Raw genomic sequence first — 16,171 nt, 5'->3', positions numbered from 1 at the left:
CCTCCATGCTGAAGAAAAGGAAAAACACGCATATAAGGAACCAAGAAGTCGAAAAACATCCCTTGTTCCTGGATTGGAAGAATCAATATTGTGAAAATGGCAATCTTACTAAAAGCAATCTACACATTTAGTGCAATCCCAATCAAAATTCCAAAAGCATTCTTCATGGAAATAGAAAAAACAATCCAAAAATTCATTTGGAAACACAAAAAATCTTGAATATCTAAAATAATAGTGAGCAACAAAAATAAGGATGGTGATATCACCATACCTGATTTCAACCTATACTACAGAGTCATAGTAACAAAAACAGCGTGGTACTGGCAAAAAAACAGACATGTAGATCAATGGAACAGAATAGAGGACCCAGATGCAAGTCCAGTTAGCTATAGCCACCTGATGTTCGATAAAAATGCCAAAAACACTCATTGGAGAAAAGACAGACTCTTCAGCAAATGGTGTTGGGAAAACTGGATATACATCTGTAGAAGGATGAAAATAGATTCTTCTCTTTCTCCATGCACAAGAATTATGTCCAAATGGATTAAAGACCTTAACATCAGACTGGTAACTCTCTAAATGCTAGAGGAAAAAGTAGGGGAAACCCTTCACCATACTGGTCTTGGCAAAGACTTTCTGAATACAACCCCAATTGCTCAGGCCATAAAACCACAGATTAATCACTGGGACCTCATCAGATTACAAAGATTTTGCACTGCAGAGGACACAGTGAATAAAGCAAAGAGGTAACCTACAGAATGGGAAAAAATCTTCGCTGGCTATATATCTGATAGAGGATTAATATCTAGGATATACAAAGAACTCAAAAAGTTAAATAATAAGGAATCAAATAAGCCAATCAAAAAAATGGGCTATGGAGCTAAATAGAGCATTCTCAAAGGAAGAAATATGAATGGCATAGAAGCATCTAAAAAAATGTTCTACGTCACTAGTCATCAGGGAAATGCAGATTAAAACTACATTGAGATTCCATCTCACTCCTGTCAGACTGGCTACCATCATGAAAATAAATGATCATAAATGTTGGCGGGGATGTGGAAAAAGAGGAACCCTTCTACACTGCTGGTGGGAATGCAATCTCATCCAGCCATTCTGGAAATCAGTGTGGAGGTTCCTAAAACAGCTAAAGATTGATCTACCATATGACCCAGCTATAGCACTCCTAGGCATATATCCTAAGGACTCATCTCATTTCCTTAGAAGTACGTGCTCAACCATGTTTATTGCTGCTCAATTTATAATAGCTGGGAAATGGAACCACCCTAGATGTCCCTCAACTAATGAGTGGATAGTGAAGATGTGTCACATTTATACAATGGAGTTCTACTCAGCAGTAAAGAAGAATGAAATTATGAAATTTGCAGGAAAATGTATGGACCTGGAAAGGATTATACTAAGTGAGCTAATCCAGGCCCAGAAAGCCAAGCGCCACATGTTCTCCTTCATACATGGATCCTAGCTACAGATGATTGCTCTTCTGCGTGAGAAGGAAAATAGTTAGTAGCAGAGGCAGTAAGTTAAAAAGGAGATATAAAGGGAAGAGAAAGGAAGGGAGGATTGTACTTAATAGATTGGTGTTGAATATATATGTACGTGGAATGATTGAGATGGGGAGGTTAATATGACGGAGAATGGAATTTCAAAGGGGAAAGTGCAGGGAGGGGGGAGGGTATTACTATGGGATATTTTTTATAATCATGGAAATTGTTAATAAAAATTGTGAAAAGATAAAAAAAATAATTAAATAAATAAAATCAGAAAAAAAAGAAGATCATGCGCCTGTCTTTTGGGCCAATGTTAAAATTTGAAAGGTTTCCTTGATTGCCAGAATTCTGAATAAAAGTTTCAATTAATGACAAAAAAAAAAAAAAAAAGAAATCATAATTGTTAGGTCAGGACAAAATGGAGTCACCAAGGACAGCTGGAGGGCGACAGAGACATAAGGAAGTGGGTCATCCAAATTCCACAGGGAACTACCCAGCCATTATCCCTTCCTTGCCTAACAATGCCCCAGGTTCAGGTTTTCTGCCTCCTTATCTCCCACCTGGTCACTTTTGGTCTCACACCCTATGGCTAATATAAAGAACAAAGGAACTCTTTTCCCTTCCTCACTTTCCCTCAACTGAAGACCTCTATATAGTTCACTATCTGTAATCTCAAAGTTCAGTCCTGGCAGCTCCTGCTTTCCCCCACTAAAAGCTTCCATCTTTGCCTCAGAATGGTCTCCATGGTCTTGTTCACTCCCAAACCTTACAATAATTATTAAAATTCGGCTTCTTTGAAGGAATGTCCATGATTTTAACAAATATTTAGTACAGGGAGAAGTTTGTGAATTATCACTGAATGTGGATGCTACTTTGCTTAACCTGGATTTATTCTAGCAGTTGAATTATCAGATTCTGACAAACCCACCCTTTGTGGAACTCTTTCTTGAGTCAATTGTGATACTTTCATTAAAGCTAAACTTTTCTTTTGGAAATCAGGTAGGTAAGTCTCATTTTTAGTATTAATAAAATTCTATATCCAATAATGTAATTTTAGTGTTTCCTCTTATAATTTGTATTTATTTGTTTTTTTTCTATTTATATCAGTATTTCTCAACAGTAGGTGATTTTGTTCCATGCTTCCTGTATATTTTCAGTAACACTTTGACATGCTTTTCATTGTCATGACTCAGAGTTGAATACAACCCACCCTGCAGTCTCTAAGATAGTCTCCCACATCAATGAATTCTCTAGCATTACATGTGGCTATGGTTCAAAACCCTTTATTTATATGGATAGCTTTGTGACAATTCTGTGATTACAAAAAAAAAGAAAAAAAGCAAGAGGCAGAAGTTATAATGTGCATGATTGGAGATTGAATGCTGAACACTGGCATATCTACAAGCAATTAGTAACTATAAATGAAATAATGTAATATGTCAGGCAACAGCAGTCTAATTTAATGACAGACTATACCAATTACAGGATCAGATATTGTAAAATAATATTTAAGCTATATAAAACCTCCATTCTAGTAGACTCACATGATCAAATACTGGCAGGTTCCTATGATATAATCTAACAAAATGGATATCTTATTGTGTTTTTATTTATGCAAAAATATCAGGTCATTAGAAAGAAAAATATATTTAAAATATAGATGATTCTAAATAAAAATGTTAAAATGGTAAATTATGTAAAGTAGATAATGTGCCATGTCCTTTATCAAATTAAGAAACCTTGTTATAAGACTTTTTGTCTTTGAACATTAATCTATTCAATTTGGTGGTACTTTCCCAGAAGTAAAAAAAAAAAAAAAAAATTTTTATTTGACTTCCATGATTTCTCTTTAAAAATAATTTTACTTATTTGAGTGAGAGAGGCAGAGAGAGACCAAGAGAGAATGAGCATGCCAGGGCCTTCAGCCACAGTAAACAAACTCCATATGCATGTGCTACCTTGTGCATCTGACTTACATGGGTCCTAAGGAATCAAACCTGTGTCCTTTGGCTTTGGCTTTGTAGGCAACAACTACTAAGCCATCTCTCCAGTCTGAATTTTATGATTTCTTATTTGACATATCAATGTAATGAATAGTTGAGCTAAGAAAGCATACCATAAATACTATAATTTTTTAAATTTTATTTATTTGCAGGCAGAGAGAGAGCTAAAGAGGCGATAGAGAGAGAATGAGTGTGCCAGGGCCTCTAGCCACTGTAAATGAACTCCAGATATATGTGCCCCTTCTGCATCTGACTTACATGGGTCCTGGAAAATTGAACCTAGGTCATTTGGCTTTGCAGGCTAAGCCATCTTTCTAGCCCAAATAGTATAAGTTTCAATGCTGTAGTTCAAAGCATGCTTGTTTTAGATTGTTAAAATATTATTTATTTATTTATTTATTTATTTATTTATTTATTTATTTGAGAGAGAGAGAGAGAGAGAGAGACAAAGAGAGAAAGAGAGAGGGAGACAATGGGTGCACCAGGGCCTCTAGCCCCTGCAAACTCCAGATGTATGCACCACCTCTGGCATTTGGCTTTACATGGGTACTGGGGAATCAAACATTGGATCCTTTGGCTTACTGGCAAGTGCCTTAACCACTAAGCCATCTCTCCAGCCCAAATTTTTATAATATCTTTGTAAAAATATTTTATTTATTTATTTGCTTGACAGAGAAAGAGGGAAAGAGAGACAGAATGGGCATGCCAGGGCTTCCAGCCACTATCGTTGAACTCCAGATGCATGTGCCCCCTGTGCATCTGGCTAACGTGGGTCCTGGGGAATAGAACATGGGTCCTTTGGCTTTTCAGGCAAATTCCCTAACCACTAAGCAATCCCTCTAGCCCTGATATCTTTATTTTTTAAAGACACACACACACAAATGTGTGCGTGTGTTGTACCATAAAAAATCAAAGTGCATTTTCACAATTAAGATGGCTAAAATGTCACTAGGCAGCATAATCTTACAGAACCACCTTCTTCTGAGTGATTTGTTGTTGGCTGAATAAGTGGTTATCTTATAGTCCTGCTTTGTTCAACTCTGTGCAGCTTTCCTATAGAATGGCACATATTATTATTGCCCTAATCACTTATGCCATTGCAGAGAATATTAACATTAATCAATGTGTATGTCAACAACTTTCTGGAGAAAAGGGCCAATTCCTATAAGTAGGTGTGTTGGGATTACAGCCATATATGCCACTTAGTGTCCAGATTAACATGGGTGCTAGGAACTTAATCTCCAGTTGTCAGGTTTAAAGAGCAAATGCATTAGACTGCTGAGCCATCTCTCTAGTCCAAAATCATTTTTTTAAGGTTTAGGGAGACAATTAGATTAAGAGAAGAAAATGAAGAGCGTTCTTGCCATGTGGAGGGCAGGAAGGGGTAGAGAGCCCATGTGGGAGTAAAGGGGGGGGGGGTCTCCGCTCAGGCCTGGATGAGGGAAGCATACCATAACTGAAAGCTTACCAGGAGCCAGCCAAGAGGCAAAATAGAAATTTATTTATAAACTCATTTTTATTTTATATACCAACTTATACTATGCTGAAAAAAAGTCATGTGAACAAACAAAAACGATGGGGATCACTAGTAGATCCAATGTTTCATACCTTTTCAAGTACTTAAGCTGAAGCCACCCTCAAAGTCATCATTTTCAGAAGCTGTCACCCTTGCTTTTTTTAAAATTTTTTTTGTTTATTTATTTATTTGAGAATTACAGACAGAGAGAGAAAGAGGCAGATAGAGAGAGAATGGGCACGCCAGGGCCTCCAGCCACTGCAAATGAACTCCAGATGCATGTGCTCCCTTGTGCATCTGGCTAACATGGGTCCTGGGGAATCAAGCCTCAAACTGGGGTCCTTAGGCTTCATAGGCAAGCGCTTAACCATTAAGCCATCTCTCCAGCCCACCCTTGCTTTTCAAGGAGATCAGAATTATAACTATTCAGTGAGCTCAATCAATAACTTGTCAAGGTCATCAAACTGTTCAGCTTTTATACACTAGGACAAAGGCATTTGTCTCCTATCTCTTCATGTTTCATCTAGGGAACAGGCTGGTTGCCTGAAATAATTAGTACAGTTTATAAAGTTGACTAATGTTTGCAATTTATGCATCAGAGGAAAATGGGCTGATACATGAAAATGGCTTTGAGGAATAGCTATGCTTCAATTCTATAGCTTTTTTTTTTCCAATAACAATTTAAAGATACAAATTAACATAGTATATTATGCTCATTGTATCAAAAATGATTTATGCTGCCATTTTAATTAATTAATTTAAAATCTTTTTTTCTGAAAGGATTCATGGGGGAAATATTAGTATAAGAATTTCCAATTTCAAAAGTACTCAACAATTTTCTAATGGAACTTCATTGAAAGATAGTCTGTCTTAGTGTCATATCTAAATGTCATATTAAAATGAGACAATTATATGCATAATAATGAAAGTGAAAAAAATCTGCTTCTATAAGATAATTTATTTAACTACTATGAATTAGCATAATGAACCTCAAGCAAGATTACATGATATTTGATATAAATACTTTTATAAGTACTACTGGCAATACTTACAGATTAGAAGGGGGCAAATTCCAGTGATTTTTCACAAAAGGTATGTAGCTAGAAACTATTCTTTCATTCTTAAGAGACTGCTTTTTGTTTATAACTACAAAGATGTCTTTGTTATAAGTTTGGATAATAGCAAATGTGGAAATACTGTTTCTATAATAATGAATTGTAAAGTGGAGGGTTGATAAGATGACATTATGAGTAAAGAATGTGGCATGCATGAAAGAGGGCCTGAGTTTGGCTCCCTAGCCCTCATATAGATGCCAGGAGTGGTGGTGGCATGTACCTGAAGCTGCAGCATAGGGCAAGCAGAGGCTGGAAAATCCCCAGGGCTTACTGGACAGCTAGTCTAAAACAAATCTGTGAGCTCCAAGTCTAGTAAAAGAGATTGTCCCTCAAAAAATAAGGTGGAAGGGCTGGAAGGATGACTTAGTGGTTAAAGTGCTTGCCTGCAAAGTGGAAGGACCCAGGTTTGATATCCCAGGACCCACCTTAGCCAGATGCACAAGGGGGTGCGTGCGTCTGGAGTTTGTTTGCAATGGCTGGGGGCCCTGGCGTGCCCATTTTCTCTCTCTCCCTCTTTTTCTGTCAAATAAATAAATACAAATTTTTAAAAAAGAGTTAAAAAAATAAGGTGGAAATACCCAATGAAGAGTCACCTAATGTCAACTTCTTGCCTCCACATGAGCATGCATCTATGTGCACGTACACACACACACACACACACACACACACACGCATAGGAACATACAAATAAATACACATAAAAATAAAATGAAATTTAAAAGCTTTAACATGCAGTTTAGAAGCATCTTTGAAATCTGGGCTGGAGAGATGGTTTCACTGCTAAGGTGCTTTCCTGCAAAGGCTAAGGACCCAGGTTCGATTTACCAGTAATCATTTAAATCCACATGCACAAAGTAGTACACTCACCTAGAGTTTGTTTGCAATGGCTAGAGGCCCTGGTATACCCATATTCATTCATTCATTTATTCATTCTTTTTCTCTCTGTCTACTTGCAAATAAATAAAATAAAAATAAAAATAAAATTGTTAGAAACATCCTTGAAATTTAAAACTAGCAACTGGAAATGGTTTCAGGGCGGGGATGCTCAAGTTCACATGGGCATGTCTGCATCAGTGGAACCAAATCCCACTCTAAGCTTCCAAGCAGTGCTGTAATGCTTCTCTCGCTGTGTGTACAAGACCCCCTCAAGGGAACTCTTTGACCTTGACCAATAGCTTTGTTCTCACTAGACTCAATGTTTCCCTCTAAATGAGCTCAATTTTACTCACAAAAGCAGGTTTAAACTTAAGCTATGTTTATGCCAGTGAAAAAAGGGAGTTGCCAAAGATACTATTTTTCAATTGAAACCACCAAGTACACAAAGGAATATACTAGATATTATTTTTTCTGCTTTTAAAAAACATTATGAACAGGCTTTAGGACATCAATCATACTGAAAAGACATGCGCATTATATTGCTGTGACTGCTTGCTTTGTATATTTAGGGTCCTGGAAAGGCAAGTCTTTTTTTCTTTTAATATATTTTATTTATTTATTTGTGAGGGTTGTGTGGGGGGAGAGAGAGAGAGATGGGCAAGCCAGGGCCTCCAGCCACTGCAAACAAAACTCCAGACACATGCACCCCCTTGTGCATCTGGCTTATGTGGGTCCTGGAGAGTCCAATGGGATCCTTTGGCTTTGCAGGCAAACACCTTAACTGCTAAGCCATGTCTCCAGCCCGAAAGACAAGTCTTATTACTGTGTGGGACCACATTATCTATAGACAGAGCTCTTGATGCTGTGAAATTAATTCTCAATTGCCATTAGCTAATATAACAATAGTGGAGTGAAAACATCCTTTCTTTCCAAAAAGTCAGTAGTTTAATGATTTGTTTCTTTTCACAATGCCTGTCAGCAGCACTAGAATTTCCAGTTATCTATAGTCCTTTTCTCCATTAATTAGAAAAGGTTGCATGCAGGGACACACTGGGATTCATATTTATAAAGTCTCACTAGCTAGGGAGTCTCAAAGATAAGCATGGTGAAGACATTAGAAAATGGTCTTTGGAGCTTCAGTTTTTTAATTAAATTAAAAATAGTATTCAAGAACAAGTACCTTCATGTTGAAAAATCATATTGCAAAAAAAAGCAATCAAATCAGTCTCATTGTACTTGAAGGAGAATTTTCTTTGATACTCTCTGAAGTCACAAATCACACAGAAATATTAACCTGTTAGTATTGGTGGCCATAGAAACTGCACTCTATCTCTTCCTGCCTGACTACATGTGCTGCAGCTTTAAAGCAAATAGCTCTTGCAAGGCTGAAAACCAACTCATTTATTCTGATCCAGATATTGTGAATTTTTCTTATTTTCTATTCCTTTGCCCTGCAATAAAATGGAAAATAATTTTTATTGCCTAGACACCTCAGCTGTCCTCTGACAACTCAACCTACAAGTGGTCAGCAGTTCTAATTCTGGTTTGAGGGCTATTTCATAATGACCTTCTCAGTGTTGTTTCCATTTAATTGGCTTAGAGTTCCCATTTGGAACAGGATATTGCTCACCAAATTCTTTCCATAAAGGAAGAAACAATTTTCTAGGCCCATTTCCCTGAGAATTGTTTAGATCAAGAGAAAGTTGTTTTAAGTAAATGGTTGATAAGATTGTGGGAATGCTCAGATCTTTACTTCAAGATGCCAGGGAAGGAGAAAAAAAAAAAAAAAAACTAATAAAAAGCCCAAATTCAAAGTCTGTGTTCCAAACAGTAGTCCCTTGTGAACTGGATCATGTGTATAAAAATCTCATGTTTGTTAGATACTAGATGACCCCGAGGGTGTTTCAAAAGATATTACGAAATAATGTAGACTTAGGGTCTGATTTGTACAACCCCTTGTGCTTTTGATGAGTGAATGTTCAAAGGCCTGAGCAAGGTCATCCTCCACAGAGCACTGGTCAGCTGAAGGAAGCAAGCTCCCCGTGACAGGCAGAGTGAATGACTACAGAGCTGTCCCGGCTAATGTGAGAATACCTTTCGCTGCCATCTTATTGTTACGTCAGACAACAAAGCCCACCACCAAAAGTAATTCTAAAAAATATCAAAGATAAAAATGCTGCTTTGCAAATGAGCAAGCAACCCAATGAGGGAGCTTTAAATTGATAGACTAATACCAGTAATAGGATGATCCCATCAGAAAAGCTGAGAGAGCAGTACCCATGCAAACAATATTCTTTTTAGTGTTTACAGAGGAAGTGGAGAAATGACTGTGGCACTGTGATGTACAGTGGCAGTAAATCAGAGCGCCGGTGCCTATGAGGCTTTGTCCATGTGCATTGTTAATTTCCTATGTTGTGGACCATAGTTTTATTTTTGGCTCCTTACCTTAATTTCATTTCTTTTATTTACTTTAAATTTTTCTTCTTCTACTATGTAAATCTATTATGACTATTATTTTTAACACAAGGCAATACATTTAGGTGCTTGAAGGAAGTAGAGAATAAGAGCATGCTGGGGCTGGAGATATGGCTTAGCGGTTAAGTGCTTGCCTGTGAAGCCTAAGGACCCTGGTTCGAGGCTTGGTTCCCCAGGTCCCACGTTAGCCAGATGCACAAGGGGGCGCACGCGTCTGGAGTTTGTCTGCAGAGGCTGGAAGCCCTGGCGCGCCCATTCTCTCTCTCTCCCTCTATCTGTCTTTCTCTCTGTGTTTGTCGCTCTCAAATAAATAAAATTTAAAAAAAATTTAAAAAAAATTAAAAAAAAACAGAGCATGCTGATCCCCAGGTGTGTCTTGACAAATTTGGTTTCCTTATTTAGGTACTTTATGTTATTTTATTTATAGTAGCCCAAATGATGGACAAAGGCACATGCTCACTTCTTGGCCTATATGACATTCTGCATTTCTGGATTTCCTTGTATCTCTCATAGTTCCTCAATCTTCTCTCTCTCTCTCTCTCACACCGTGTGTGAGTGTGTGTGTGTGTGTGTGTGTGTGTGTGTGTGTGTGTGCTGGTCAGATTCTCTTTTCCCTGACTTAATGCTGAGTCAGTCTTCAGTGTCATAGTCCTCTCATTCTCTATTTTTTGGTTCCATTGATATCTTTAATTATCATTTACCATTATTCACAAGTTAATCCAAACCTCTTCTCTGAGCTCCAGACCTGCTTTTTACCACTAATACGTATTTCCTGAAGAACGTCTACTGGCTTTGCCACCTAGATCTTCAATGTTTTTATCTATTCATATTACCTTTACTTTAGTCCTGTCTACCATTAACTTTCACCTGGAAAACCTTCTGATAATTCTCCCAGCTTTCACTTTGTATCCTACAAATCAGACAATGAGACAGATGTAATATAACTTAAGTCATTTCATTTTCTAGCTTAGAAGTTCAAAGTGATTTTTTTTCCCAATTTCCTATCATAACTTCCAAAATTTTGCAAAAATTGGTCCTCTGTCATTCTCTTCTTTCTGATATCTTCTGTGTTCCCTTTCCCCTTCACTATCCCCTTTCTGGTAATCACTCCATGTTCTAGGTGTTAGATCTTGGTACCTTGAACATGAACATCGCTTCTTACCTTATACAAACTCTTCATCTGCCTGTAATTCTCTCTATCCCTACTTGCCTAACCTATACCAGCTAATTCTTTATAATTTTTTTTAAAAATACTTTATTTATTTATTTATTTTGTGCAAAAGAGAGAAAGAGGCAGATAGAGAGAAAGGGAGAATGGACACTCCAAGGCCTTTAGGTACTACAAACGAATTTCAGATGCATGTGCCCCTTGTGCATCTGGATTACATGGGGATTTGGGGAATTGAACTGGGGTTCTTCAGCTTCACAGGCAAACACCTTAACTGCTAAGCCATTTAACCAGCCCTCCAGCTAACTCTTGAATACCCAGCACCAGATAATTGCTAGAGTTCAGTTCACATCTAGTTAACATGTCACTTCAACATGAAAGTTTTGTCACAATAACTGGATATGTCTCACATTGGACTATAATGAAAGAAACATGACTGCTTTAGTCACTGTTTTACATAGAGCATTTCTTAGGCACACAAATGTATTGATTGAATAAATGAATGTGTATGAAGAAATGAATGAGCATGGGTGAGGCTGGAGCATGGGTGCTATGAGTCATTGAAGGTAGCCTTTAAATCTATATGGATATCAAATGATTCTGTAGCTTAGAAAACATGATCATATTCCTTTCAAATAGATTGTGACATGACAAGGAATTTATCACAGAACACCATTAAGTCTCATCAACTTAGATCATGGCATATATAACACTATACAAATACAACTGTAGAATTTCTACGAATTTCTAGTGAAGTGCACAGATAACAGAGACCTTCAGGCTTCAAGATAAGACAGCAGAGAGAATAGCGTGGAGCTTAATCAGATGGTCTGCTAGGCTATAGCTTTTCTACAGATGTATGGACTGTGTCTGAAAGTGATCTTTCGTGCTTTTACTTTGGTTTTGTCTTTGTAGAGGAGTGATTAAGAACTTATATTCAAAAGAAGGATAAGTTGAATCAATGAGGTTTCAATGTGAGTTAGTCTAAATAACTAAGTTTCTATTCATTGTGCTGATAGGCAGCCATCAAAATAATGTTTTCAAAAGGTATATAAAAGTAATATAAGTGTATACAACATGGTAATGCTAAATGAACAAAAGCAAGATATAAAAGTATAGATGCACCATAATTGTAAAACAAAGAGTTAATAGTACTGAGGTTAGGTTGGTTTTCTTTTTCTCTATCTTACTATTTATTATGAATGTATAAAACATTTTAATTGAAACAAACATCATTATAAATAAAATAATTGTTTTAGCATTCTGTATAACTTCGATCTTGAAATATAATTGTGGCATATATGAATTATATTATAAGCTAAGTTTTTATAGTAAATATTTTTATCATAAAGTGGTACAGCTAATTAGATAAGTTAATTAATCAACTTAGATAATTAACATTAGTATGGTAAATTCTTTGAAAAAACAGGTGCCTTGCTGTAATTGCTAAATATAGCATTCAGCATTGAAAATATTAATGATGGCCCAACTTATCTCATTTAATAGACTATATTCTATATAAAATATGTAACTAAATAAAATATTTACTTCTTATATTTATGGACAGCCATGATTTTGTAAGACAAGCCTTAATATGGATAGAGATAGGACCTTAAATGCAAAATTATGTGACGAGAATTCTCACAACTTATTTGTATATCATGAGCAAAAATAATCATTGATTTATTTATAAATAAGTATCCTTGTTAAACTCTGAGATACTTTCTTTAGTATTAGAATTTTTTTTTCATATTGGGTGTACACATTACAGAGTACATTCAGTGACTCATAAGTAAATTTGTAAGTGTTTAATAAATTAATGTATACTCAGAGGAGAATAATTTATACTTATAACACATATTACTTTCTGTCCCAAATAAGATCCTATGACTCTTAATTTAGACATGCTGTTGTCTCTCCTAAAGCATTTTAATTATAATTCTTTTTTGGTGGGGGAAGGTTTCAAGGTAGGGTCTCATTCTAGCCCAGGCTGACTTGGTATTCACTATGGAATCTCAGGGTGGCCTCGAACTCATGGCAATCCTCCTACCTCTGCCTCCTGAGTGCTGGGATTAAAGGCATGTGCCACCGCTCCTGGCTGTAATTCATATTTTTAAAAGTAAAGTTTTTACTAATTATGTACAAAAAAATAAATCTTAAACATGCCATAAAAGATAAAATTTCTATCAAGAATGATTATTGGGAATATATATTCCAAGACAAGCTGAGGGCACAGATCCTGCAGGAGAGGAGTTTTGGAAACCATTGCACTGGAGTATTTCTTTCAAGCCAGCCTTCCTATATAACTACCTGGATCCCATACTTGTACGGCTTTTCTGAGAAGGGTTGTGTGCTCATGTCAGGGAACCAACCAACCATAGTGCTCGTTAAGCAAATCAGTAATGAGTTCGTCACATTTGAGTTTTAAATGTCTCAGTGGAATCAGTCTTTATAGTCAGTTCCATCTTTTTTTCTTATTGGAATAAGATAGACATGGAACAATACCAATAATGGCTCCACATAATAAGCTACATGATCATTCTAGTGGGGTTTTAGGAAATACTAGTCTTATTTTTCATGGCTTTTACAAAACCAAAGGGATCTTAGGAAATAAAATTTACACCGTGGAGCCAAATCATCACTCAGTTGTAAATGGTTTAGATTTTGTGATATACATAGACACTTAGAGGCACTAGTAGAATTATCAAGGGAACTTAAACTGTTTAGAGAATGTTCCTAGTTTCTACTGTGTAGGCAAATTCTAAAAGTTTCTTAAATACAGAGTGAAGATACAAAATAATCAAGGGGAAGAAATTCAATAGAAAGAGATGATAATGATAACCAAATAGATGTTTAAGCTTGATAGTGTGACTGAAAATCTTATACTAAGGTGCAATTCACAGTTTACACTCCCTGGGGCTAAGGGCATATCATTAAGAAATGATTTCCACTTTAAAAATCTTCTGGTATAAATTATTTATTGGCATTATATAAAAATGCCAACAAGATAAAAGTTGTAACAATAAGTCCTCTGATATTTGTTTGTATTTTATGTGGCTATTTTGAAGAATAATGTTCATAGTGTTCTCTACAGTATTTGAATGAAAAGTTTATATTTTTCACCACTATTTCCTGTTTTCTAAATCGTAGTATTAGAATATAATCTGTACTTTTACCTGGTGTTAGTGTGTACTAATACTAAAAATTCACATGAATCTGCTCTTGATGGAATTTGCTGAAAGAAGCTATCTTGTATGACTATATGCAAAGTAGGAGATCCAATCAGCAGGAAATCCCAGGTAGTGTAATTTAATCAGTGGTTGACCCAATTGGGGGTTAATCTAAATAGAGGTCTAGCTGGTTAGTTTTGATCCAGCAAATGGTTGATTTGATCAGAGGCTAATCCAGGCAGTGATTGATTCCATCTGGTGGCTGAACCAATCCATGGCTAACCAAATCAATGAGTTCCATCAAGTTTGTGGATATTGGTGGAATCGGTGTCTAATCTAATCACCACACTTATATACCAGAGTAATTTATATAAGATGCTATGCCAGTTAGCTTCATTATAATAACAATTTCATATTTAAAACACACATTAATCATGTTGTACACCTTAGGTCTGTATAATTTTACACAACATCTAAATTGTAATCTAGCAAATGTAAAGATCCAACAAGAGGATTGGAAAGTATCTTGATGGACACAGTCATTTTATTACCCTTCTTTGTTCCTTAACCATAATTGAATTCTTTTGTTAGTGTTTTTTTAAGAAGATATCTATAGATATTAGGGAGGCTAGGTTTAATTTAATATATGATCCAAATAAGGGAATTGTACTCATATAAGACTATGTATTGATTTTATAAGATGTATATGGGATAATTAATGTTATCTCAAATGTATATTGAATGAACCAAAATGCATTTCCAATGAGTACTTCTATCAACAATAACATCCACTTTTATAGTTCATTATAATTTATACAATTTTAATCTGCTGTACCATTTTAAAGAGATGCAACTGTGGTTGAATGATAGGTGCTGGGACTGAGAGCCAGTACCAAGAACAAAGGTCCATATTTAGGTTCAGGTTTATATTCCAGGGTGACAAATTATTTCAGGTTGTTTGAGTCTGGACTCAGAACACTTATTTTTCTTATTAACTAGAATTGTAATGAGTAGAAGTGAATCCATGAAGGGCCAGAATTCCATGATATTATGTCAGTAGACACTGAGAAAGGTATGATTCACTCATAGTCACATCCCTACCATCAATAAGTTTTAAGCCTGAGGTTGATACCAATTTTTAGCTAGTTGAGCAAATATAAATTATATAAAAATCATCATTAGAGAGCCTACCTAAACCTTTACAGAGAAAGATATGCATCAAAGCATCAAGAATACATCCTTCTATGAGACCACTGATATTTTTCTACTAACTATAAGAATAGTTCCTCAAATTGATTCAGATAAGTTTCAAGATTGTCTTTAGTCATCGTATTTATATACATTACATACATGTATGTATTCAAATGTTATTTTCATGGATTCACAAAGCATAATTATTATTTAATTTCTTTTAAAATTTGGATTACTATAAAATTAGAGAAGCTAATTCTGGACACGAACTGTCTACTTCACACTAAATTTTATAATTTTACTCTATCTGCTGGACTGTACAATGTGAAATACTACCTTTCACTGGAAGAAAGAAAAGAGCATCAAAGAGACTACTGCCTTTGCCAAACATTAATGTTTTGTGTTGTAGCAAATTATTCTTGAAGAAGAATCATATTTTTGTATAAAATCATAGTCAGCAGGATATTTAACATCTACTATTATTTTCATATCAATAACAAAGGTTAATGTAAATTTATGAGATACCACCCAGTTATGTATTTTTGGCATTGCTATTTTTCTTGCAATTCCACAAAATATTAAACATAACTATCACTTGTTCCAAATATATTTTCAGTTGGATAAATTACATGTCTACATTCAGTTGTTTATATTGGATATTAAACTACATTGCTAAGAGTTAAAGTTTCATATTTAAAGATTATATATAATATTATATTATATATAATATTATATATATTATATATAATAATTATTATACTATATATAATATTATATATATTATACATATGGTGCAACAATCACATTATTTATTTTTCTTTCCTCACAACTAATTAGATTCATGCTTCCAAAATATTAAACATTTTGGTTAATAAAATATTTTGTATTATTTCTATTGAGAATAATTTTTATCACATGAAGACTTAAAACTTCACTTACTTTGCTTTGGCTTCTGCGTCCTCATAAGCTTTATTAGAGACATCATCGAGCCCTCCAATCAGATGCTTGAAAGAGCTGTCAGAGGAAAACCACAGCAAATAATTACATCATTTGCAAAATCATAGCCATGGCCTTTTAGTCAATAATGCAGTGAAACAATTTAGAGACATCTATATAAAAATGAACTCAAACACTTAATCTAGATACTTAACC

At 35.4% G+C, this 16,171-nt stretch overlaps 1 protein-coding gene across 2 annotated transcripts in view; it reads right to left on the bottom strand.

The window, feature by feature from the left end:
• Positions 1 to 16,171, bottom strand: part of Prkg1 (protein kinase cGMP-dependent 1) — a 1,244,729-nt gene that overhangs the window by 99,948 nt on the left and 1,128,610 nt on the right. For both annotated transcript variants that reach the window (XM_004653190.2, XM_004653189.2), the window contains exon 9: positions 15,959 to 16,033. In XM_004653190.2, coding sequence (XP_004653247.1) covers positions 15,959 to 16,033 — 75 coding nt within the window. The remainder of the gene's footprint in view (positions 1 to 15,958; positions 16,034 to 16,171) is intronic.

This window comes from Jaculus jaculus, chromosome 1, assembly GCF_020740685.1.
Source record: "Jaculus jaculus isolate mJacJac1 chromosome 1, mJacJac1.mat.Y.cur, whole genome shotgun sequence".
Taxonomy (NCBI): domain Eukaryota; kingdom Metazoa; phylum Chordata; class Mammalia; order Rodentia; family Dipodidae; genus Jaculus; species Jaculus jaculus.
This window is presented reverse-complemented; position numbering and strand designations above follow the sequence as displayed.